Source organism: Pyxicephalus adspersus, chromosome 6, assembly GCF_032062135.1.
Source record: "Pyxicephalus adspersus chromosome 6, UCB_Pads_2.0, whole genome shotgun sequence".
NCBI lineage: Eukaryota > Metazoa > Chordata > Amphibia > Anura > Pyxicephalidae > Pyxicephalus > Pyxicephalus adspersus.
In genome coordinates, this window is record NC_092863.1 from 36,121,856 (window position 1) to 36,148,280 (window position 26,425).

Sequence of the window (26,425 nt, forward strand, 5' to 3'; positions counted from 1 at the left end):
GGAGGGGAGGAGAGCAGCATCTGCTGAGCAGCTATGGCAGAGCACAGGGATGGAGGGAGGACACCCAGGGCACAGCATGGTGCCGCACAGGTAAACCCGATCACCTATTAGCCCAGAATGTCCCAATGGCAGGCTGGAATGCAGAGCTCTAGGACACAGCTTAACACTAGAATGACGAGCTGCTGAATGGTTACATGTGTACTGATCACTGATATACTGCCTCCAACAGTGCTGAGCACAGCTAGGATCAGCAACATCTGGACCTATGACAACTCAAAGTGGATCTGGTGAGCTTACTATGATGTATTCCATCTGTGTATATAGGATCTGCTGAGCTTACCTTGGTATATTCCATCTGTGTGTATATAGGATTTGGTGGGCTTACTATGATGTATTCTATCTGTGTAAACAAGATCTGGTGAGCTTACCTTGATATATTCCATTTGTGTATAAAGGATCTGGTGAGCTTACTATGATGTATTCCATCTGTGTATATAGGATCTGGTGGGCTTACCTTGATATATTCCATCTGTGTATACAGGATCTGGTGAGCTTACCTTGATATATTCCATCGGTGTATATACAGGATCTAGTGGGCTTACCTTGATATATTCCATCTGTGTATACAGGATCTGGTGAGCTTACCTTGATATATTCCATCTGTGTATAAAGGATCTGGTGGGCTTACCATGAAATATTCCACTTGTGTATATAGGATCTGGTGAGCTCACCTTGATATAGTTAATTTGTGTATATAGGATCTGGTGGGCTTACCTTGATATAGTTAATTTGTGTATATAGGATCTGGTGGGCTTACCTTGATATATTCCATCGGTGTGTATATAGGATCTGGTGGGCTTACCTTGATATATTCTATCTGTGTATATAGGATCTGGTGAGCTTACCTTGATATATTCCATCGGTGTATATACAGGATCTAGTGGGCTAGGATCTGGTGAGCTTACCTTGATATATTCCATCGGTGTATATACAGGATCTAGTGGGCTTACCTTGATATATTCTATCTGTGTATACAGGATCTGGTGAGCTTACCTTGATATATTCCATTTGTGTATAAAGGATCTGGTGAGCCTACTATGATGTATTCCATCAGTGTATATAGGATCTGGTGAGCTTACCTTGATATATTCCATTTGTGTATATAGGATCTTCAATTTGTGTATGTGGGGTCTGGTAGGCTGTCCGAGTTGTGTTCTTACTGTGTATACAAGATCTAGTAGGCTTACCTTGGTCCTTTTCTTGTTTGTATACAGGATCTGGTTGGGCTTACCTTGATGTATTCTAATAGTTTATACAGGATCTTCTAGGTTATCCTTGTGGTATTCTGTCAATGTATATAGGATCTGATTGGCTGTCCTTGTTGTTTTCTATCAGTGTATGCAGGGCCTGAAAGCTTATCCTTGTTTTTCTCCTAACATTTGGTGGACTTACCTTGATGTGTTCTATTGGTATATATAGAGTCTGGTATGCATACCTTGGGAAATTCCTTCTGCTAATACAAGATCTGGTGGACTTACCTTAGCGTACCATATCTGTACATATCTGGAACCTGCACAAGTTTTATGTTTAAAAAGAATGATGTAAAGTATAAGCTTTTCATGTTATAGCTGAGTAGCAAAAAAGTGAGAGGAAAAAACAGGAGTATTACAATATGGTTTGCTCATTTGGCTGGGGATTTGTCATTCTGTGCAACATATGAATGTTCTTGCATGCTCGCCAAAACTACTGGGAATTAGTACTTTAAAGGGTTAATTGAAAATCAGAAAACTTAATTGTTGCTGTTAGATCCAGGAGATCCTTAGCATATCTCCAAGGTCAGTCTGATGTAGTGTATCAAATTTGTTACAAATGTATTACACCAAATCTATCCCAGCAGTTCCAGCATATAAACATGTAATACACCAAGGTCAGCCTACTAGTTCCAGCCTATACATATGTAATACACAAAGGCTAGCCTGCCATTTCCAGCATATAAACTTGTATTACACCAAGGTCAGCCTACTAGTTCAAGCGTATACATCTGTCATAATCTCAGGTTAGCCTGCCAGTTCCGACATTTACATATGTAACACACCAAGGCTAACCCACCAATTCCAGCATTCAAATGTGTTGTACACCAAGGCCAGCCTACTCGTGCAAGCCTATACATCTATATTATACCAAGTCCACCATTTCCAGCATATATATATATATATATTTATATACTCTATGTAATATACCAAAGCCCAATGCTACCCTATGGTTTCTAGCATAAAACCAAGGATATGTATGAAATACCCTAATATATATATATATATATATATATATATATATCAGTGCTAGGGAGCTGGTGTCTTTATATATACATATATGCATGTGCACGCAGTATAGCTGTCCTTATGTAGTACTGTGGTGCAGGCTGCTCATACCAGTATGATAAATGAGCAGAAAGTTTAGGTTTATTTTTAGAAGGCTTTTTTTTCTGAGGACAAATGGGATTTAGATAAGGACTAGTGTCCTACAGTTGTGTGCCCTCTGCTGTATGATGGGTACATGGCAAAGCAGATTGTGTTGCTGGATGGAACTAAAATGACTTTGCGGGTTTAGTTTTTCCTTTGGAGATTTAGGATCAGTGGGCTAAGTATACAAACACACATCTCTTTTAGTAGAAATGTTAAATATTTACTGGAATGGTGCTAACTGCCATGTAGATGTTTTTCTCATCTACTAAAAGATCATTTTTGCTATTTTCGTTCAATAAATATTCACTCTCATTTTATTTCACAAACACCACAAGTACAGGTATTTATTAAGGAAACCAGTACTGAGAACCTGTCATTGTTCACCAGTATGAACCTGTCATTGCTGAGCGAGCCTGAATCTTCACTCATCTTTCTATTATACTAATGCGCTGCTTTAATACTATGCTAATGACACAGAACAACTGCACACATCAGGAGTTCTGATGTCACTTGCAGCATGATTGTTAAAGATCAGATAATCAGTAATACAATCACATGAATATCAGTTAGACATCTATCATTATAAAGGTGTCAGCAATGGGAATGTATATATTTTGCAGGTCAAATTATTAAAACAATAATTAAATAAATTCAGGAATGAAGTATTATTTGTTGCAGTATTGCAGTATTGCTATGCAAATCCATGATTCTCATTCATATTAGCTCTTTTCATATATACATTTCATATATACTTCTAAAGGAAACAAAAGCAGATGAAGGCAGTATTAAGGAACACACTTAAGCTACGTACACACGTCAGATTTTTATCGCCCGATAATCGGCATGCCGTGTGTACAGTCGTTGTCATGTCGGTGTCGTCCATCGTCCAGACGACCGACCTGCCGGATCCACGGACGATGGACGACAGCCGATCGTAATGAAAGGGAAGGGGAGAGCGCGCAGCAGGGTGCCGCTCCGTCGCTCTCCCCCTCCCCTCTCCATAGAGCATGAACGGTGCTGTATGTACAGTATCGTTCATGCATCTTGCAGCCCCTTGTCATTGGAAAGGATCGTGAAAGATCCTTTCCAACGACAAAAATTGGAAGTGTGTACGCAGCTTTAGATCTCTGTTATAGCCAACAACTCCTTGGAAGTGTTACATAGCATGCATATAAAATTATATGTAATGCTTGGTTCCCTTCAGATAGTTACATCTTCCTAACAAGCCGAAAAACCTTTAAAATAAGTCCTTCAAGCAAGATCTATCAGCAAGAGCACTATGTGTTCTATTCATGTTCATGTATGTTTCCTACCTGGTTTTCCCCACACCTCCAAAAACATGCAGTTAGGTTATTTGGCTCAACCTAAAAACTATTCTTTGTTAATGGGGACAATAGGCAGCACAACCAAAGTTCAGTGTGTGCAAGGTACAGTATGGATATGTGAGAGCAATAATAAAGAACAAAACTAATACTAAAAAACAAGCCTTTTTCCAACCTCTGTATTGCAATTCATACACTGTGGAGAAGTTCATCGCCGAAGCACAGAAATCAACTAAGCTATTCTTACTTTCCCCCCCAGCAGCAAGCATTTTAATTTCCATAGTCTGTCTATAAAGTAGAATTTATAGGGTAGGTAATTCTGAAATTGATTTTTCAATTATGGATAAAACCTGTGGCTGTCACACTCTGGCTTCATCAATGTCTTAACATTTCCTTATTCCACAATCCAGTGACACCCTTTTGGCAGTTTAGTTCCTTCCTGTTGATGTCCTGAGACTGTCCTTTAGCTACATTTCTCTATGTTATAATGAATACATTCAGACATATACCTGATAACTGCCTCAGACAGTGCAGCAGCTAAAAAGAAACTGTTGGGCGATTCAACTTTCCATCAAAACCAACTGATTTGTAACTGGTCCTTTTCATATAGCATATACCAAACCTTGTCCTGTTGAAGTTATGGTTAATATAAAGTTGTGTATTATCCATACCAGGCAAAGCAGCAGGTTCACCTAAAGCAGAACAAACTTCTACTATACTTACCTCCCCTCCAGCAGTCCACAAGCTCCCTGTCCTTTGTTGACATCTTTGTTTGGTGGTCTTCTGGGTTTTGTGTCTTCAGCCACCGTGACTGGTTGGCCAGGGGTGACCTAACACGTGTGCATGAGAGCTAATATATCCAGCACTTGCCAAGAATTTACACTGCACATGTGTGAGTTAGTGTACATTCAGAAGAAGCATTGCTGGCAGACAGATAAAGAGCTTTTATTGAGGAAGAGATATACAAAGCCTATTCTGCATTAAAAGACTACCTACCTGCAATGTGTCATTGCATGACTATAGTTCAGTTTTAACTCCCTTCTTCCCAGCAGACATTTAGTTATGTCTTCCATATCCCCCATTGCTTGGAGTAACCAGAGGAAGCTAGGCCAGTCACTGAAAGTCAGGACAGGATAGTGAGTCCCATGTTAATACATACCTAGAAGTAGTAGATACTTGTCTTTGTTCCTGGTGGTATAGTTCAACACATAAACGTGCAAAACAAAAAAAAAGTTGCTTTTTACCTGTCTAAGGTTCTGTATTTTGTACAGCCAGTCGTGTGACTTACACATCCACATAAAACTAATTTTCTGGTTCAGCGTTGCCATTTCCCAGATGACCCGTCCATCCCTATCCTGCTCATTTGACTATGAATTTGCACCATCACCTTTGCCTAATGCATAGCAAAGCTATTTCGGGTCATTCAGAAGATTGTAGACATAGGTATATCAACTGTAAATGTAGTTTGGTATGTACAGTTCTATGTCAGTGTTCAGTAATAGATGAATTATAGCAAATATTTTTTTTAAAACTGGTACAGTAATATATTGTGGAGTCCAAAAAAGTATTTTATTGAAGGCACAGTGAAATGATTGAAATTAAAGTGATTAGTAAAAAAAAACCTTTAGCATCTCAAATTTGAAACCTAAAAATGCAATAATAATTTAATAAGGAGGAATGGAATGTGAAGAATATAGTAGTCTACCCTAACCAGGAAGAAGTATTTATCTATCTGCAAGGTTTAATCCAAAACCAATAAAATCTGATTGGTTTACACATCAGCATTCTCCCCGCACCACCTTATTAAACATGTCTGCCACTAGAACTCTAAGAAAGAAATTCAGTTTTTCTATTCTAAGGCTTTCCCATAGTAAAACTGTAGCAATCCCTACAAATTGATATTAGTTTATTAATGAATTAGTATCTTAGAAAAATGACATTGTGTATTAGTAATTACTGACCATAGATGCCTCAATTAGGGAAATCAGCATATGCATTGTTAATGAAGATCATACACTCATAGTCATATGTTCATGTTTGTTTCCTACAGATGGATTCTCATCGTGTGTTTGTAGCTCCACCCTCACCAGTGACATCCCCTAGACCTCTTGGTTCGACCTCTCCTCGTCTCAGTCCAGCAGGATCCGGTAGGTCTCAACCTGAAGGATCTAGTGGATCACAGACTGCAACTTCTGGACCACAACAGTCTATCCGTCCTTTAGCACCCGTTGGTGCTTCTGCTCCTGACCGGTCTCAACCCGAAGGATCTTTGAGGCTTCACCCTGTGGGTTCTCTCTTTACTTCTAAAGATGAGTCTGGTAGATCACAACCAGAGGGATCATGTCCAGGCCTTCTGTCTCCAACAAGCCAGTACAGGCCGCTGCCTCCTGCACCATCTTCACCCCACCGCTCTCCAGCCCCTAGCCCTAGAGGATCACCACATACCAGCAGGTCCCACCCTCCTGCACGTCCAGAAAGACTTCAGGAACTAGTTGTGAAGCCTAATATCCAAGATGAAACAGACAAATCACCTCCCAACTGGGTCTTTGGATGCAATGAACAAAATAAAGCAGGAGAAGATTTCAGGTAAAAACTTCATCTAAAGTTGTCAGAACGTTTTCTGCACCAGTGCAACTCCCAAGGCAAGAAATCATAAAACTTTTTATACTTAAATGTCAAACCAATCAAAGCCTAAATATCAATCCAAACATCATTTTCTATGAGTTAATCAACTATATTTATAGACCTGTCTTCCTAGTGTGACATAACATTTCAAAATGCCAAGTACCAGAATACTGCCGTATTGTGCATAAGAGCATCCTATGAGATGTGCACCTCAAATCAATAAAATGAAAGACATTTATTGCAAGTCAGAGATGTATTTTACAGACTTTGGTGTAGATAAGTGAGGTTGTGGCTTTGACTAATTACACAAAGACAGGAAAATAGCTGATATCATTTGAAAATGGCTGTGTTTTATTGAGAACAAAGTAATTTCATATGCAAAATGTTTCCTAGTTAATGGAAAACTCTTAGCAGAAAAAAGGATAAAATGTTCCTACAATGTTTCTACATATCCAGGGTCCAATTCCAAATAGGCTACAAACCGGATACCTGTTACTTAGACTGTAAGGAACTATTTTTACTTTATTTTTATCCGGAAGTTTATTAAACCAACCTATAATGGAAACCTTTGCTAAAACAAACTAATAAAGAGAATTGCATCCTTATAAAAGTATTTGTTACTCATATACTACTTGTCTTGAATATACCATAAACATAAAACATAATTAGAAAAGCTTAGTGCGTCCTTATGTGTAAATTGTGGCTTTACTGTAACATACATATATGCATCCAAAGTTCAATCCATCCAGAAAGATGAGCGTTTCGGTACACACTGTATCATTTGATGCTGAAATTGGAGAAAAAAATTGTATATTCAATTTTTAGGAATGCTAGAAAATCTGACCTATTCAATAATATCATCAATCCAGTGTACTGAACCTGTTATAGTAATATAGATTCTATGGTATGTAAAAGGAGAACTTACCCCTTATTCATGTGTTACTGCAGTGTACGTTGGGTTTCTTCAAGCCCTATCTCCCTACAATCCATTACAAAATTGCTATCAAGTAACAAAACCTGTCCTATGATATTCAGATAAATAGTATTATCAGCTGGAATATCCCATATTTCTAGGTATCAAAACCCATTGTCAAAAATAAATGGCTGATAATATTACCGGTAATCAAAGATTAAAGCTGAACTCCAGCAAACTATTAAACACACAGATAACAAATATATACAAGAGGAGTTTTACCTACAAAATATTTGTAATTCTGTCCTTTCATTTACCCCACAGAACAGCTCCTTTGGGTAATACAGGAGACCTGATTCTTCTTTATTGCATTTAAGTAACACCCACAAAACTTGTCAGGGTCCCAAGCTGGAGAGGCTGAAAACTCACCTATTGTCAATCTACATTTTCCAGCTATCTGAATGTTCTTGTAATACAAGATGGCATACACTTTATTACATGTAATCATGTATTACTTCAGACCATCATATTATTTATGAACATGGCAATCCGGCCATATCTACATGTCACTGTAATTCTTCTGAAGTTTCATCCAATGTTTTCAAGCTCATAATTCAAAGCTTGTGGTAAAGCATCCTTTTCACTAAAGATTGAGGATGAATGGTATACAATATAGAAATGAATGCATTTTTAAACAGAACTATCATACCAAGCCCAATTTGTTTTAGGGTTTCCTTCAGCTATGCCATTACCTTCCATAGATCTATCATCAGAGAGCCGAGTGATGGACTCAGCAGGGTGCCAGAATTACAAGACTGCCTGAAAGCAATTACATATCCATTGGCATTTAAAACAGCAATATATGTATTTCTTCTTTTTATTCTTCTGTTTCTGAAGTTCGGCTTTAATGTCACCATTTTGTTTCCTTAAAACAACATTTAAAATACTTTCCTGAGGCAAACTATCATAGTAAAAGAAAAAAGGATGTAAATATCTTTTAAATGAATACCCTTTATTTTTCCTTGTCTACAAGCAGTAACCTGATTCCTATGTAGAATGGTTTCCCAGCATTCTATAGCTCCAACTTAGAGAGAGGCGCAAACTGAACTTCCTATGATGGATTTGCTTTTGTGCTTTCTGTAGTCAGAAGGAAACAGGAAGAAGGGTTGGTGGAATCACAAGGTTTGTTCAATGTTCTAGTTCTCTCATAAGATTCACTTACAATGTGCTTTGTTGGGGACAAGGAAATATCCTCACTACACAAACCAGGATGATGACTGATAGTGCTGATAGACAATTGTTCATAACAAAATTCCACTTTTTGAAAGACCATTTGTAATAGAAACTTCACTGTTATGGTGTTATATTAGGGCTTGGCTGTGTTTAGTTCTAAAAACAAAAAATATTCCATAGAAAAGTCCTGCAAGAAGTTGTGCACTGGAGATCCAGTTATTAAATAAATATCAACCCTTTCATTGGCTAAATCTGTATACTTTGACCCAATGTTATACAAAAAAATCAATCAAGGAATCATTGCATTGCTCATGCTATTACAAGAAACTTTGCAGATGTGTTACACATGCATTATATGTATATGCATTACATAACCCAAATCAAACACATCATAGGTATTGTGAATACCCAGCTTGATATTTACATTTGTGTTACATTTTCAGCAGTGACCTGGCATCATGTATTATAGCATTGTCTGGATGTAAAACAAAGGCTCTGGGCAGGTGAGCTGTGTCCCTGCACTTCAGATAGACTCTACCTTTATTTTTAATAATAAGCCTATCTTGGTGCCACCTTCAATTGGAGTCTTTGGAGGTTAAGGGGATGCCGCAGATTGAGTGTAGGGCTATTGCTAGAAATTTTATTGGTAATCTTGGAAATTTCATTTAATAGATTGCATGTTTATTTAGGAGAAATGAATCAAGATGGAGATTAGTAAAATGTATGAAGGATATGAAAGAATTGATCATATCACACCTAATACAATTATCTGAGTTCAGCACTTGTCAGAGTAATCTATACTCCCCAGAGACTGAGTGCTAAAGACTATAAATAGGGTATTGCATACATGGAATTGCATCAGATAACCCCAGGACACCGGTAAATTGTCCTGTGAAAACGACACTTCAGTCAAACATGACTATTATGCATTTAAGCTGACACAGGGGACACAACCTGACTGTATTTTTCTTTCTCCATATTGTGATATTTTTTTATATTCTGAATGGCATTTATTCTACATAAATACAGGCCATTGGTATACTGCTTGAGTCTTCACCCATCCATGAGCCCACCTACCTCTCCTACTGATAGAGAAGTGTTCAGTTGTAAAGCATAGGGTTTGCAGGTTATGCCAAATGTGCCTAATCTGGGATTGTACTGTAATGATCTTTGTTACCCCTAGTGATTGTGATGGATCATTGAAAATCTCTGCCTGTTCACACACATTGTACCAAGCATACCTTCACAATACACTTGTGTTGTATTGCAGTGTAATGCACAGCAATACACTAAAGTGCCATGTCATGTGCTGGTAAAATGGCAAATACATGTTCTTTCTGAACTTTGTAAACTGATAAATAAGCAGCCTATAGAAGTAAATGGATTGCACACAACCCACAGTTAGCACGCAGGAACGTGCCTGTGTTCTGTCAAAAAAGCAAATTTTACATAGACCTGTAAAGATGAAACCTGTACTAGACAAACATACTGTAAACACAATTGACATTGATGTATATTTCTTTTATATCTGTAATCAAGCAAGAAGCAACTAATGTGTGTTGTATTGAAATAGCAAATATAACAGCACTCCCGTACAAATGTATACCAACACCGGGCCTGATTTATTAAAGCTCTCCAAGGCTAGAGAGAATACATTTTCATCAGTGAAGCTGGGTGTTCCAGCAAACCTGGAATGGATTTCTTCAAAGCCATTTGCTATATGCTAGCAAATGTTTTAAATCCTGGACCAGAACTATTCCAGGTTTGCTGGATCACTCAACTTCACTGATGAAAGTGTATCCTCTCCAGCCTTGGAGAGCTTTAATAAATCAGTCCTACTGTGTTTTTGGTAGTACACTGATATCCTTTAGAAAAGAAACAAACAGAGAGTGGTGTATTATGGCGAAATGGAGTTTTCTGAAAGCTCCCTGAAGTAGATAGATCTGCTGAGTCTTACCCACAACTCCGGTCTCAGCTCATATTTTGAACACAGTTGCAATGATGCCTCTGTGAAGTGCACATTGATTTGTTTTCCACTTTAAAAGCCAGTTCTGTTAAGGTATGGAGTAGGAAACAGGTTACAACTGCCTTTATTGTGCGAGTTAGTAGAAATGGTCAATCGGAGAACCACTTGCAGATTTGACTCCTGAGCAATTACATCTTCCTTTTTACTCAAAAGGTAAAATAGGTGCAATGCAGTCATGTAGCATGATAAGCCATAGTCAAATTCCAGATGTTGGTAGAGAAGGTCTGTAAAATCTGCAATGTTTGGCTACCTTTAGTATGTGGCCAGTCATCTACCTATTACTTTGTCCAGTCTGATGTTTTCTTTTTCTGCTGTCTCCTTCCCTAGAATATATGTCATCACTTGGAATGTTGGATGCGCTGTGCCACCGACGGACCTCACCTCCTTGCTCTGCCTTAATGCTGGAGATGGCAAGACTGATATGTTTGTTATTGGGTAAGACAAATATTTGTGTTTCTCCATCCATGAATTTGACAGCATGGAAATAGGAAATGATCAAGATCTTTAATCTCCTTTTTAATTCTTTTTCCATAGGTTACAGGAGGTCAACTCCATGATCAATAAGCGTCTAAAAGATGCCCTCTTTTCGGATCAGTGGAGTGAGGTGTTTATGGATGTTCTGAGTCCATTCAGCTATGTGCTGGTAAGAATCAAGCTAATGTATGCCAAAATCTATTTGTTTACATCTCTCTGGTGTCTCGCCTACTATGCATTCAGGTCATCCTCTGCACACATGGATTTACTACATGGATCATTGATTTGTTGGCTTCCATATAGATTTTCTCCTCTTCACCTTCATAATAATTCGCTGTTTGTATGGCTCTGTACTTGGCGTAAGCTTGGCCTATGTGTAGAATTATTCCAATATAGCTTCTTATGGCTAGCTCTCTAGTTATTGAAAAAAAATCCCAGATTTTAGACTTGTATCCTGTTCTTACATAATATGTTAATATGAAATCTCTTTTAATCTAAACACTAGGGGAAATCAAAGTCACCCTTATAACTAGTAGTAAATAGTCACTTTCAGCTGGACTTTTTCTTGTAATGTTGAGGATGTTTCACTATTTTCCAAACCATTTTATCAGTTTGAGCTGCTGAAGCAGCTCAGAATGCTGTGCAAAGTCTTCAGCACTACAAGAACAAGTACAGCTGAAAGTTACTAAATACTACTAGGTATACAATAGCCTGGATAAATGAGAACTTTCACAGACATAAAGTTATTCTTGCACTGCGCTTCCCCACACTGTTGGGGTTGAATGTTCCTTTTTGTTTATGGTACGAGATAAAAGATATTTTTATCTCGTACCATAAACAAAGATAAAAAGATAAAAAGATTGTTTACTTTACATGATTCCTAACTTCTGCAAGCTTTCGCTCTCCATGTGACCAGACTTCTGATGCCCCTTCTCTTTTGTGTTATGTTGGTCATAAACAAACAGTATGGCATGATCACATACAATGCAGGGCATCAACCTGGAGCTCCGGAGGGAAAAGGAGATAGGTGGGTGTCAGGGGCTGGGGAGGGGGTAAGGTAAGTAACACTTATTTTTGCAGGTATACTAGACAAAACCAAACATTTACATTGCAGTATGGGACAGCCCCATTGCATGGGGAAGTTTTGCTTTCATTTTAATGTTTAGCATTAAAGACAAACTATACTGTACAAACAGTATGTTCATTCATCATTTAATGAAAATTTGTATATATTCTGTATATTGTATGCAAGTTATGTATACAAGAAAGGTGGAAAGTTCACATCAGACATCAGTCAATTGAAGAAGCTCTCCTTTTAAATTCCAATGCATATGATTGTATGTAAACATGGATTTACAGACAGCCACAAATTAGTAAATGGCCCCAATGATGGCCAGGCTGAACCCCAGGCAAACCCTATAAGGCACAGTTCACATACAAACCCTGCATATGTGACCACCCTGTGATTTGTCAATGGAGGAGCAACAAAACACGCATGAGTTTTACTTTTTACTTTCCTTTGCCTTCCTGTAGACATGTTAACCATTTTCAAATTTCTTCAAAGTTTTACTATTCTATTTATCTGTACAGTTCTGCTCCACAGAGCATCACAGGAGGTGAATATTAGTATTGTTCCGGGAACTTACATGTGTGTAAGGAAAAATTATTAAATTATATTAGTATTTATATGTCTTGTCTATAGCTTTGGGGGATGTGTTTTACTTTCTTTAACTCAGATCAAATGATCTAATATGATTTAATGTTTTTTAGGTCAGCTCAGTTAGGATGCAAGGTTGCCTATTGCTGGTGTTTGCCAAGTATTATCATTTGCCATTTCTGCGTGATATACAGACCGACTGCACCAGGACTGGTCTTGGAGGTTATTGGGTAAGAACAACTACCATGGTAATGTCAATTAGGGTACATGTATAAGAATATATTAACAATACATTTGTTTTGTATTAGCATATCCATTATTAATCCAGATAAACCACAGCTTTGCTTTAAGCACAATATATTTTAGGCTTATATTTTCTTTTGGACTCAATTACATTTGTTATACAAAGTCAGACAATCCCATGCAAACATAACAATATTATTATTAATATTAAATCAGTGGACTTTGGACTATTACATATAGGGTTTCAATACCATTTTTATTTTGATACAATAATTGGTTCTAAAGTGAATTCGAAGGGAACTTGACTAATCATAAGGAACCTTTTTTTTGGGGGGGGGAGGGGGTCCAATTAAAAATGTATAGATTAAATGTGTTGAATGGAAAGCACATGAGTTATATCACGTGTACAAATGATCAAGTACATCTAATTGAAATTCAAATCTGAATTCTGATTTCTACCCAAGTGAAATCATTGGAAGTGCAGAACCTTGTACATGGGATTTCCATTCAATCATCAGAATATTGATTGGATCAGTCTTTGAGCATCAGATTAGTATCATATCTGCTGCTTTATACTAGAACTAAAAATAAGCCTGTCACCAACCTTTGTAATATAAACTCACCATAAAAAACGTATAAGCATCATGTAAACTTGGCCACACCTTATTTCACCTTACCAGCCACTTTATTGGTCCTTTAATGTGATTGACATCTCATCAATGACCAATAAGTTTTACAGGAAAAACTGAGATTTGTGTTACACGTCTGTCTGTTGGTCTACTGATATAAATATTTTTTTCTTAAACTGTATTTATTGGAAGTGGTAATTACATGCTTATCAATATCCAGGCACCCTGCTCAATTAGGGCTAACATTTTATCCTTTTATTACTTTGATAATAAAACCACATTCAGACCATAAAGTATTGAAATCTATAATGCTGCATTTCATATTGCAGACTTTATGTAATCTGAGCATTCTATTCAATGCCTGAGAGAGCAAATGACCCAGATGACACTTACAAAATATTATGGGTGCACTATAAAGAATTATTCAGGTATCATAACAGTCATATAAACCTTTTATAAAGCCACAAAAACCAGTTAGATTTTAATTCACATGTAATTACAATGTGTTAGTGAGAGCTTTGTGCAGATTTATAGCCAGATTCTTCTTTGTTCTTCTTTTAGGGTAACAAAGGTGGAGTGAGCATTCGGTTATCTTTGTTCGGTCACATGGTGTGTTTCCTGAACTGCCATCTGCCAGCTCACATGGAGAACTCAGATCAGCGCGTGGATAATTTTGAGAGCATTCTTCAGCTTCAACAATTCCAGGGACCCTTGGCTAATGGTGTGCTGGACCATGAGTATGTTCCTTCTCTGAGACACACAGCATAACGTTTTCACATATCACTAGATGTTCTATGTCTGCAATAATTTAGGCAGATTCACTATTTTTCTCAAATTTGAATAGTACAAAATTGAAATAAACTGTTGCTGTGATGTATACAAGATCTCACGCTTTCCATTTTATAAAGACTGAAACTATATATTTAATGCTAGTCATACACTATGTGATTGTCTCTAGACAGTATTTATTTCCCATAGGATCAACCAAAGGTATTCAATGTGCCGTCTATTTTTGATTGGTTGATATGTTTTACAATCAATTGTTATATTGTATCTTACAGTGAAAACTGGTATTGGGATGGTTTGAATACATGCCAGCAGCCAATACAAAAATGCCTGGCAGAAACTTGTTTTTGTTGCATATTATTAATTACCTAATTTTTTGTGTGTTGTGTAGCCACAGTCTATAGAACAATTGCCGCTTTGATCTTTCTAGACAAATCAAGCAAGTTTGGCAAATCAAGTTTTCACCTTTCCTTTAATATTTGCAGTCCATTTAGAGCTGTACTGGAATTAAGTCCCCAACCAGTTCAAATTATTTCTATCTATATCTTAAAATCTTCTGCAGACAAAGGACTATTCACACAAAGCTGTATGAAAAAAGATATCACCAGCATCTCTCTGGATGATGGTTGTCCTTGACTTGCTCACTGTTTGCTGACATGGATCAGTAGGTAGCATGCAAATTAGGGAAGCCAGAGATTCTATTTATCATATTACACTGGAAAACAATACAGCCTTCTCCCATCCCAGTATTTAGCTCTGTACATACTTCACTGGATGGCATATATGCTAGGTATGCTTAGGTTATATTTCAGATTTAGTATTGAGAAACAGCTGGTAATGTAGTAATGGGCTGTATGTTGCCATTGAATCAACCAGATAGAAGGAGCACAATGATTCTTTATCATTTATATTACAATTTTCTGTTAATCTATATAATTTTATTCGGGCGTCTGATTTCCTAATATTTATTGTAATCACATAACACATATTTAATATTTCTCCCATTATGTATACCCTATAGCACTAACTTCCCCATTTATAGAAAGAAATTCAATGTAAAGTTTTACTTAGATGTTATCACATCTTCAGAAATAAAATTGTTATATAACTTGCAGCTAGGGATAGTAGGGAACAAAATGGGGCCCTGGGAAAAAATGAGATGGGTGCCACAAATGCACAGAATTCCAGCTCCCTGCACTCCTGCGATTCAGTCAATTATGGCCCTGGAGTAGGTGGGGAGAAATTGCCCAGTACCCACTTGGGAAAGTTTGTTCTTCCTATAAGCAGGCTCTGTTTGCATCATAACCATTTATTAGTATAAACTAGTCTTTATTAAATTTTATAACATGGGGAACCCTTTAAATAACGTTTAGGTCTTTAGTAAACCCTTGCTATGATTACTATATCCACTGGTCAGTAGGAAGAATGTCTGTTATATTGCTGGCCAGTGGGAAGAATGTCATCCTTACAGATACCCAAAATAAGACTTTTGGTGTCATTTAAAGTAACCGTTCATTGCTCAAGGAACCCCTAGCTATGTCTGGAGAAACCCTAGGCTTCCACAGAACCCTGGTTGAGAAATACTGGTTTAAACTGCTAACCTCCCTTGTATTGCAGACATGCGTGCTTTGTTTTCACATGCAAATAAAATGCCGGGTTAGAGCAGGTTAGGGAAATGAGATATGAAATGTGGAAAGAACTCTGGAAGCTAATATCAGAATCCTATTCAAATGTATTCAAACATTCATTCTCTGCAGGAGAATGGCCAGCCACTGTATATACATAAATTACATACATTTTTAACTACTTTGCCTACCAAAAATTTGTATTTTTGTGCATTCTTGTAAATCACTAAGCCCTCACACCTGCATAGGACAATGTGGTGAGCCCATAGTTCACTAATGCAGCTTTTTAGCTTTATGTGTCGCCTGCCTGATTAGAATATAAAAGTAATTACTGGTATTCATAAAGCTTTAGCAGCCAGATAAAGTAAATCTAACACAGCCTAAAATGTTTTAAAACCTTTTTAAGATTGTGAGTCATCAAACTAACCCATGTTTCCTAATGGAACCCTGTAAATTTCAGATTGCAACAGATGCATGGGTTTTGTTTACCTTCACACCTTTCTGCCATTCCAACTTGGTCTTGCCATTGGATAGCCATAAGGAAGTGTGCTCTCACGCATGTGTGAATGCATATTCCAAAAAACTGATCCATAGAGTGTCACAGTGATTAGAGTGCCTGTTATTCTGTTCAATAAAATTAAGATTTTGATATTTCTTTGTTCAGGCCAACCACCAGTTAAAAGGGGGTAAGAGGGAGGCGATTTTTTTTTTCAGTTTGCCCAGACTTAATTTTTAAGGGTTTGGTTTTTTTTTGCAAATAGTGAATATTGCCTAAAACAAGGATTGTGTTTGTTAACTTTTATTTCTGCCTGCAGGATTACTAATTCTGATATTAATGTAGATTGGTATTTCCTTACAGTATAGTGTTCTGGTTTGGGGACCTGAATTTTCGTATTGATGATCTAGACTTGCAGTTTGTGAAGTCTGCCATTCAAGGCAACAAGCTGTCTTTGCTCTGGGAAAAGGACCAGGTAAGATGTCACATTGACACATACACTAAAAACTGTTTATTCCCTGTACTAAATGCTCAGCCAGAAAAAAAGAGAATCTACTGCCAAAAGCAATTGAGATTGCAGCAGATAAAACTGTAGCTCTAGATGATGAAGCTCTAGACAAATTGTCACGTACACAGATAAAATACCTAGATGCTTTGCCTCAAGTATAAACCCAGGGCACAAAATGTGGCCATCACTGTTAACATTTAAACAGTAATCAGTAAAAAATGCCACTAAAGATATTGTTAAAAAATTATCCATGGTTTGTTATTTTTAAAACATTTTTTAATGGAAAAACTAAAATCACATTGACTCTCTCTGTAAATCTTTTTTCTGCTTTTTAAGTTAAAATATTTAGCAATGTTAAGTGGGTTATATGAGGGTTATTTGCACTTAAATTAATTCTGTGCATTATTATTGTCCACCAGATGGCGCTGTGTTCATAAAATTTGTTACAGCTCTGATCTGTCAAGTCAGAGATGTGCCACTAGGTGTCACCTGAGTATAAACCAAGATTCAAAAGAATTTTCAGTGCAAAAAATTTTTTATTTATTTTGAGTATATACAGTAAGTATGTTATGCAGTGTTTCACATGCACTAAGTTCATTTATAATGGTTGACCTGTGCATATTTTTTACAGTTAAACATGGCTAAATGCTATGAGCCTGTGCTCTCAGGATTTATGGAAGGGCCACTGACCTTCCCTCCCACTTACAAGTATGATGTGGGCACCAATACATATGACACTAGGTATGTTGGCGACATTAGAACCCATTCATGTATCTATGAGAGGTCATTTTATTCTTTGACTTTTTAATTTGTTGCTATGCATATTTCCTCAGCTCTAAAAAGAGAAAGCCTGCATGGACAGATCGCATCCTATGGAAAATGAAGAATCCCCTCTCCCACAATGCTTCAGGGAAGGCAGACAGGAGCAATTCTATGTCTGAAGAACTTTCCATGACACTGCTTAGCTATGGCTGCCATATGCAATATACAGAGAGTGACCACAAGCCGGTGTCTTCTATTTTTTCTCTTAAGGTTCATTTTGTTTTATTAGACCTTCTGCTTTTGGATTTCGTTCATTGTATGAGTGTGTGATATCTACACCTTGTCAGTGACTGTATAAAAGAGTAACGCTGAGCCTGACCGGTCACAGCTTTATCATGTTATATCATATAATGCAGTACCAGCAGTCCTGCATCATCTAGGAATATGCCAAGGGCCCATTGTCTGATATTTAGGCTAAAACACCAGAAAATGACAAAATCAGACACATTAAAACACTAGCAGTAAGAAAAACAAAACATGCAACTGAAACACTGCACAAAAACATAGTAGACTGGACCAGTGGTGGTCAACTTGAAAATACTAGGGGTCCACAAGTGCATCTCTTCCAGACAGCATGTCTTGGGGGGTTGAAGTACATTGCTTTAGGTTAGACCACACACTTAAGGTAATTCACTTCAATGGCTTCAAATTTCAGTCCTAATTTTTTTTTACTATTGATGAGAAAGTGGGAATAAAACAAAGCCCATTGTTAGGCCCACAAGCCAAAAAGTAACCACAACAATATGTGTTAGGCTACATGCAAACGTGGAATAATTGTCGTTGGAAAGGATCTTTCACAATCCTTTCCAACAACAAACGACTGCACAATGCATAAACCAGTGCTGTACATACAATACTGTTTTGCTCTATGGAGAGGGGAGGGGGAGAACCGCGGAGCGGCACCTCGCTGCACTCTTCCCCCTTCACTTGCATTATGATCGTTCGTCGACCATCATCCATGGATCTGCCAGGACAGTGCTTTGGATGACTTGTGTACGTAGCCTTAGTCCCTGAGATAATAACCATCAGCATTGGTGTCAGTAACTGCAGTATTGATCCAATTGGTTCACTGATACCCATTAGCATAATATCAGCAACTGCAATGATTACTGCCAGCATTGGGGCTAATTACAGTTATAATAAATACCAGAATTAGTGGCAGTAACTGCAATAATAATCCCAAACATTGATGCCAGTGACTATGCAATAATAACCCCCAGCATTGGTGGCAGCAATCACAGCAGTGGTGTACGTTTTTTTAACCCTTAACATTTAAACTTTTTTTTTACCTTTACCTTTTGGATGTCACAGACCACTAAATTTACGGACTTCGGACTACGCATGTGCGTGAAGCGGTATGTCACTTAGAGGGGAACATACTTCCCCCCGAAGTGATGTCATGATACCAGAACCCACCCACTCTGGTCTGAGCCTTTCAGTGGGTCAGGACCACCAAATTTTTTCGGATAACTTTCTTACATGAACTTTGATAAATTTCTATTGCAATACAAGAAATGTAAAAATAAAAAAACTTTTTTGGGGGTTTTTGCAACCCAAAAAAAGAAACATTTATCTTAAAGCTCATCTCTGGGCAAATATTAACTTACCATTCTCCAACCTTCCCTCCAGATCTTGCCAATGCTGTTTTTAGGTGAGACTTAATACCACAATAATGCAGTGCTTATGCCCGCTGATCCCCAACAGTCCCTATGCACTGACATTACTGCTGCAGATATTGAGTAGAGTCCACAGCTGGATAGCCTATAGGAAGTAGCGTACATCACAAAATCAGTGATGTGGACATCCAAAAAATCCCATTTAACAGAAGAGGAGAGAAGACTTGGGACTGAGCACCACATGACAGTCTCTTTAGGGCTCTTTTATCTAAAAAATAAAATTTTATTTACTTATCTTTAAAACAAAGCTTTTGTTCAGCTTGACTACTGTAATTGTGTAAAAAGGCTTTTTAGGGACTGTGATCAGTTACCACTTTTTAACACATTTGTATTTGTTTACAGTTTTCTGCTTGCCTCTTTAACCCACTGGTGCATATTTGGGTACCAGATGAATGGCTACAACCTGGGGATGCCCGTGTGACCTATCAGTGGTCTCCCATGTACATGAAGAGTTCCTGGGATTGGATTGGACTTTATAGGGTAGGGCATGTTGGCAAGTTTCAATGCTGCCACCAGTTCTATATATCTGTGTCTCTACCTTATGTTGTTTTATCTGCAGGTGGGATTCCGACATCATAAAGATTATGTGTCCTATGTGTGGGTAAAGACAGACGATGATGGAGATGGAGGAAGACTTCAGCACCAGGTTCTTAGATTATGCTTTCTATAGCTGAGCTACAAACTACTACTGCAAATGGGTCACAGGCTGCATATGGCAGAGGAACAAATCTGTACATTTATTTTATCCTAGGTAATGTTCAGTGAGGAATCTCTTCCCAAGGGCACTGGAGAATATCTGCTTGGCTACTACAGCAACAATATGAGCACTATAATTGGGGTCACTGAGCCCTTCCAGGTAGGTACCTACACATTATATTAGAGTAATGTCACAAAAATGACTAACCTAATAAAAGGAATGGAGGAGCTCAGCTATGAGGAGAGATTAGCTGAACTGAATCTATTCCCCCTTCAGAAGAGACGTTTAAGGGGGGGATATGATCATCCTGTATAAATATATAAACAGTCCATATAGAGAATTCACTTCCCAATTATTCACTTTGAGATCATTACAAAGAACAAGAGGGCACTCTTTGCGTCTGAAGGAAAAGAAGTTTAAGCTCCAGATAAGGAAGGGATTCTTCACTGTAAGGTCTGTGAAAATGTGGAATCAGCTCCCTCAGGAAGTAGTTTTAACATTTACTATAGATTGCTTTAAGAAAAATCTGGATGTTTTTCTAGAAGCACAGAATATAACTTGGTATTAAGGATTTAAAGTAAAAATAGCAGTGACTGTTGATCCAGGGAACATCCGATTGCCTCATGGAATCAGGAAGGAATTTTTTTCCCCTGTTGAAGCAAATTGTACCAGGGGTTTTTTGCCTTCCTCTAGACCAACTATCTCTTATAGGGTTTTATATCTGGGATATGAATATTTCCCTAGTGGTTGAACTTGATGGACTTATGTCTTTTTCAACCTAACCTACTATGTAACTATGTAAGTGTACTGTATTTTTAGTGACTATATATATTTTGAGTTAATATTGCAATGTTTACCTTAAATGTAGCTTGTCACCTTGCCCTGGCCTTCTTTGAAGCTCCTTGCTCCCTAGCAGGTGACAGTGTGGAGTGGAGTGGTGTTGTTGCTCACCTGGTGACAGGTTGCTAGGCTTATGTGAGGTCATAGATCAGAAAGTCACATTCTTCCTCATACACGAAAGTGTCAAGTAGGGGGCACAGGTAGGTAAAGTATAAGGGGTCAGGAAATGTCTTTTGCGGAAACAATGTCATTTTGCCATGCATGGGCATAATTGTGTTCTTGTACTATATGTATAAATTTGTAGATGAAGGGGTGTTTCTTAATCTTGTGCCACAATATATACGTGATATATTGCACTAGTAATTCATATGTATTTGTGTCTTTTACTCTTTATTAAGATCTGTCTACCAGGTTCTGAAGTAAGCTCATCCTCTGACAGCTCCGATTCCAGTTCAGAGGATGATAATAGCACTCATGTCTTACTCCGACCCAAAACGCGAAGCCCGAGCCCAGCCAATGCTCGTTCTCCACGGAGCAGAAGCCCGGCTCTTGCACGTCTCCATGACCTTATGATTCCCAGTTCCTCCCGTCAGACGAGCCGCAGCCCATCTCCATGTGGAGCCAGGAGCCCCAAACAAGAGCGACCTCAAAGGCCTAGATCTAGGGATACTAACCGGGAATCCTTAGGTAAAAAAATCCACAGCCCTCAGGTGCCCCTTGCTGCTGCTGTGCCCTCTGTCAGACCAGAAGCTGTGGGACAAGGCTTTAATCCACAAATTACATTGCCAGTCTCTCCTTTAGGAAATATCAGCTGGCCACCCTCTGCTGCTACACAACACAAAGACTCTCATAATCAAACTCAAAACCAACAGAAAGCAAAGTAGACAACAGAAAATGTGTAATTTATCTCGCCATTAGACAGCAAAGCAGAAATGTGTTTAGAGCATATTCTAGTATATGTGGTGTCACTATGATATTTAAAACCCAAGCTGTCCTAATGTCCTAGAATTCTCAAAGATATCTATAAATGAGATGAGAAAACATGCCAGTCATGCTTTAGCAAAGTGACTTTCAAAAGGTGATAAAATGGGTGCTTTTGTAATCCTAAATTTAACACAAAAAAAAAAGATAAATATTACATTTCAAGGTAGGCGCTATAAAAAAAATTATATGAAGCTGCACTGAAAGGTTTATAACTGGATAATAAATTCTATGAATTCATTTGAGAAATATAAATGAAAATATTCTATGATTAATGGTATATTGAAGCTGATTTTTTTTCATTAGTTGTCAATATCTACTGTTTATTGTGCATCTGGATATTATATGTAACATTTCAATATCGATGACAACATAGTTTAGCAATAGTTCCACCTTAAACAAGAACCAAATTGCACTGAAACTTTAATTAAATGTTTGGTCAAAGTATTATGAACTCATTCCATATCACTGTTTATTTGCTAAATGATTTGTTAAATTAAACAAATTGGAATCGTGTTTATTTCAGTGAGAACAGGCAATTATTTGTGTCCAGTTTGTATTGATGGGTGTATGCTTATTACATGGCCAGAATGGAATTTTTTTTGGTTGTTTGCTTTTTTGTTTGTTTAATGTTTTTGCACTGCATATTATTTGTCTGATCTGTCACAAACACATGTTTTGTTTTATTGTTTATGCACAAGACTTGATAAAATTTTGTTTTCTGGTGATTAGATGTATGGCCTTTATGTAGTTACACACTAGCAAATGCAATGGGTGCACTAGGCCACAATGGTCAATCAATACTTTGCCCACACCATATGGATACAATACTTTCTGGAAAAGTTGGTAACAAAGTGTGCTTTGGACTAACATGCACTGGATTATTAGATATGTTTTGTGACAGGCTCTTCATTTTAAAGTTTTCATAGGTTTAGATCATAATTAATGTAGACTTATACCCCTGTTGGCGGGCGGGGGGGGGCTGGGGGGGCTTTACCAGGAGCCTGTCACCGCTGCATCCCCCTGAAGCTGCCATCCTGGCTGCAATCTTCTTCCATCATTGGATAGCCACTGTGTGCCCATGAGTTACAATGTGTCTGGTATCTGGCTACACTAGCTGTGCTACATATAAAGTGGAGCTCTACACTACATGGCATATGGAGAAGAATAAAAAGCGGCTAGGAGCCAGGGAAATGTTTTTTGACAGAAAGGACTTTACATATCTCTTTGCCAAAAAACGCTTTTTAGTGAGCTTTGATCCACTTTAACAGGAGTAGTTTAATTTTCTGCACTGTGGATTTAAAATATATACATATAGCATCAAATCAAGATTTTAAAAAGTCAGCATACCTCAAAAAATAATTTGTTCTTTAAATGTGTTTATTGGAAGAGCTTAGCGATATTTACAAAGAGAACTGTAAGCCTGTCGTACATATATACATACATTTAGGTGAACACCAAAAACTATGTAACATTTTGATATATACAGTTTTTGCTCCACTAGCATTATTTTATGGTCATGTCAGACGGACGATCTTTACACTGGGAGTTTATCACCAGCCAAAGGATCTCTAAAAGACATGCTTGCAGTCTCAATGGAATCGCTCCCTGCTATACGCCTCCCCGTCACTAGCAATAATAATTCTGCAGCATTCTGGGCCAGCAAGGAGCAAATCCACAGTGGTTAATATTCTTCTAGCATGACTGCCATTGGCAATCACAAGCAGCGCAGTCACCTGTGTGACATTGCCCTTAGAGCTGACCTATTCCTCTAAACTTTTACAGTCTGTGCTTTATTATTAAAATCTTATCTAGAATACCTCAAAACAATGTCTACCTCCTTATACCTCAATCTGACATACGGATGAAATTTATTGATTTATTTCACCTACGTCAACAGTCATAAACCTATTCATACATTCTATACTTACTAGTAAATACTCCATATACTTTTTGTTTTGTTCATTAAAATAATACTGAAATACTCTCATCACAAAATGTAGAATGGAACCAGCAATGAAACTGCAGAGTAGAAAGAAGATAAGAAATAGTTATAGAGTAATACTGTACACTTGTCTCCGCATATTTCTCTAGTGCTCTGTCAAGGAATTTGATGTCTTTACAATAAATCCTGTGCAAAAAATATACGGCATGTCAAGGATGATCGGGACAAGTGTAGGAAGTAGGCTTCAAGGTCTTCTTTTGATTACTATGTGTATTAACCTTTTCTGAATCACAGCACTCTGTGTTGGATGAGTGATCCAGATCTCCATCATAAGCTTGAGTTTCTTGTCTTTTAAACAGGATTCAAGGAACCCATAACTAATTGAAAACAGGCGGATTCAGCCATTCCTATTAGGATTCTAAAATGGGCCTTCTAGTTTGCCTTTCAATCAGGAAAACCATATTCTTTAAAGGTCCATAGTCATCACAAAAATGTATCTTTCCTAATTTCTAATAGTTTCTTCTCAATAAATGTCACTTTGAACCCAAGGCGGTGGTGTTTCGTGGCATAGCTGTCCTTTCATGGGTCCATTGCCTTCTCTTTCGGAAACCATATTTGTTAGATTGATGAGAAAAGAGTGACCTTTTATTGTCTGCTTCCTCTGAATCTCTGATTGTGGCACTGCCACTGTCTTTCACAAATGCATTTGTCTGCACCCTCTTTAGCTTTTTTAGCAATTTTCTCTTACTTTTAACAGTGTTCATAGATGACAAGGAGAGTGAAGAAGATTTAAGTTTGCCTTTGTGTGAAGAAGAACCATGTGGGTATTTCACTTTTTGAGGAAAGGGAGTAGGCGTTTGCTTCTTTTCACTGGTACTGTAGTTAAACACTGTTGGTGTGTGAAGTTCAGCTTTTGGTGATGTGCCATTTCTTTTACAGCTAGAAAAGAAAATACAGATGTCATTTACTTTTCCACTCAGAACACTATTGTCTAAAATTATGCAAAAGTTGCAACAGTGATGGGACACACACTTACCCTCCCCACCAGTGCCATTCCACACACTGCTCCTCCTCTCTGAGGGTGAAGCAGGGCATCTCTAAGATGTTAAAAAACATGATTCCTACCAGGGTGGACATTGTGTCATTGAGGGCATGTAGGCACTGCCTGAACCTAAAGGGCAAATAAAGAATTAATCCTCATTTAATGTTCATTTTGAAAAACAAAGAATGTATACTTGAAGACAGAGAACAAACAAAGTATGTACAGAAAAAAACAGAAAATAAATTATACTGTCATAGCAGTTTGCAGCTCAAACTGCATGGAGGAACGAGACCCAATACATAAGACTTAAAAAATTTTGAGCAGCCAGGTTCATGATTGCAAAAAGAGCAGGTGTCCCTTCTGCAATAAAAATAAACTTATCTGCCTTTTCCAAATTTTTGTTGTATACCCCATGGCTGCTGTGAATTAATAAACTCCCATGCATGACTAGAAGTTACATCATTCTGGCCTGACTAATCAAGGACCAAATGAGGATGGCATTATCTGCTAGGGAGAGGTAAGTGTTACTTCTGATCAGGCAGTTAATGTTGTTTCATTGCAGAAGGGATATCACTTGATAACCTGCTCTCATTTTTTGTACCACTTCGGCTTAGATCTTTGCACCATTTAGTAAAACTAAAATAAAATAATGTAAAATAGGACCGTAATAAGTAATGTTACGGACCATATTTAAAGTGGGATTGGTGGGTTTTGTCTATATTTTTTAGACTTTTGGCTGCAACTAATCTGTGAGAAAACCCATCTGTGTACCATTGCACAAGCAGATGGCAATGTGAATTTTAAATAGTGCTTTAACACTTTACTGTGTTATATTGTATATGACTGTTGTTCTATAAGTGTGTAGAGAACAAACAATGGCCTTAATTAGCAAATAATACTATGTTGCAGAAGATTCATGCATGTGTAAACCTGCGTTGAACAATGAAAGATGACACAGATGAAAAGGTTATTAATGTTATGGTATTTTTTATGCCATTTGGAATTTGACACTAGTAGGATCATGTTGATGTGTGATGTAACCTGTACTGATCCACAATGCTAAGAAATGAGTCACTGCTCCTCACATTTATAATTCCTTACAAAAGATAAAAGGTTGTTCTGATGAGTAACTTATTTCAATATAAAGTATGCCCACATTGTTCTTCTAAAGCTACTACTGTTATTGTGTGCTTTTCACTCACCTCTGATCACAGTCACAATGTGATACAGTGTGCAGTTTGTAATTTCGGATACCATATTGAAATTCAAATGATTGGATCTGTGGATAGCAATGGTCGTGTTCTCTGCAGCAAAGATCCACTCCACTGAACACTCCTAAACAACAGATATGTACATGCATTTGTATCTGAATTGGGAGACAAGGAAAGGGGACCACAGCAGAGAATTGGAATGATGAGGGTAG

At 37.7% G+C, this 26,425-nt stretch overlaps 2 protein-coding genes across 3 annotated transcripts; one reads left to right on the top strand and one right to left on the bottom strand.

The window, feature by feature from the left end:
• On the top strand, positions 1 to 22,531 carry INPP5J (inositol polyphosphate-5-phosphatase J). Of its 2 annotated transcripts, none has more exons than XM_072415256.1 (13): positions 1 to 90; positions 5,835 to 6,370; positions 10,909 to 11,016; positions 11,116 to 11,224; positions 12,826 to 12,942; positions 14,146 to 14,321; positions 16,855 to 16,966; positions 17,631 to 17,740; positions 17,833 to 18,031; positions 19,840 to 19,977; positions 20,057 to 20,143; positions 20,249 to 20,353; positions 21,433 to 22,531. In XM_072415256.1, exons 1-13 carry the CDS (start codon positions 34 to 36, stop codon positions 21,916 to 21,918), a joined length of 2,340 nt encoding a protein of 779 aa, XP_072271357.1. In that variant the 5' UTR covers positions 1 to 33; the 3' UTR covers positions 21,919 to 22,531. The 2 variants fall into 2 exon arrangements, with proteins under 2 accessions (XP_072271357.1, XP_072271358.1); XM_072415257.1 differs by having other exon boundaries at positions 43 to 287.
• A 595-nt stretch (positions 22,532 to 23,126) lies between these two features.
• PLA2G3 (phospholipase A2 group III) lies at positions 23,127 to 26,372 on the bottom strand. Its single transcript, XM_072413761.1, has 3 exons — positions 26,205 to 26,372; positions 24,997 to 25,131; positions 23,127 to 24,899 (listed from the first exon to the last, which is right to left on the bottom strand). The coding sequence occupies exons 1-3, from the start codon at positions 26,360 to 26,362 to the stop codon at positions 24,494 to 24,496; spliced, it is 699 nt and encodes a 232-aa protein (XP_072269862.1). The 5' UTR covers positions 26,363 to 26,372; the 3' UTR covers positions 23,127 to 24,493.
• Positions 26,373 to 26,425: the final 53 nt, after the last annotated feature.

What these genes read in the sequence shown, in the direction of transcription:
- INPP5J (XM_072415256.1), top strand. Translation starts at nt 34, where the DNA reads ATGGCAGAGCACAGGGATGGAGGGAGGACACCCAGGGCACAGCATGGT. An exon ending in AATGGTGTGCTGGACCATGA is followed by an intron (nt 14,322 to 16,854) that starts GTATGTTCCTTC and finishes ATTTCCTTACAG; the next exon opens with TATAGTGTTCTGGTTTGGGG. An exon ending in CTTCTATTTTTTCTCTTAAG is followed by an intron (nt 18,032 to 19,839) that starts GTTCATTTTGTT and finishes ATTTGTTTACAG; the next exon opens with TTTTCTGCTTGCCTCTTTAA.
- PLA2G3 (XM_072413761.1), bottom strand. Translation starts at nt 26,362, where the DNA reads ATGCATGTACATATCTGTTGTTTAGGAGTGTTCAGTGGAGTGGATCTT. An exon ending in CATTGTGACTGTGATCAGAG is followed by an intron (nt 25,132 to 26,204) that starts GTGAGTGAAAAG and finishes TTTGCCCTTTAG; the next exon opens with GTTCAGGCAGTGCCTACATG. An exon ending in GAATGGCACTGGTGGGGAGG is followed by an intron (nt 24,900 to 24,996) that starts GTAAGTGTGTGT and finishes TTTCTTTTCTAG; the next exon opens with CTGTAAAAGAAATGGCACAT.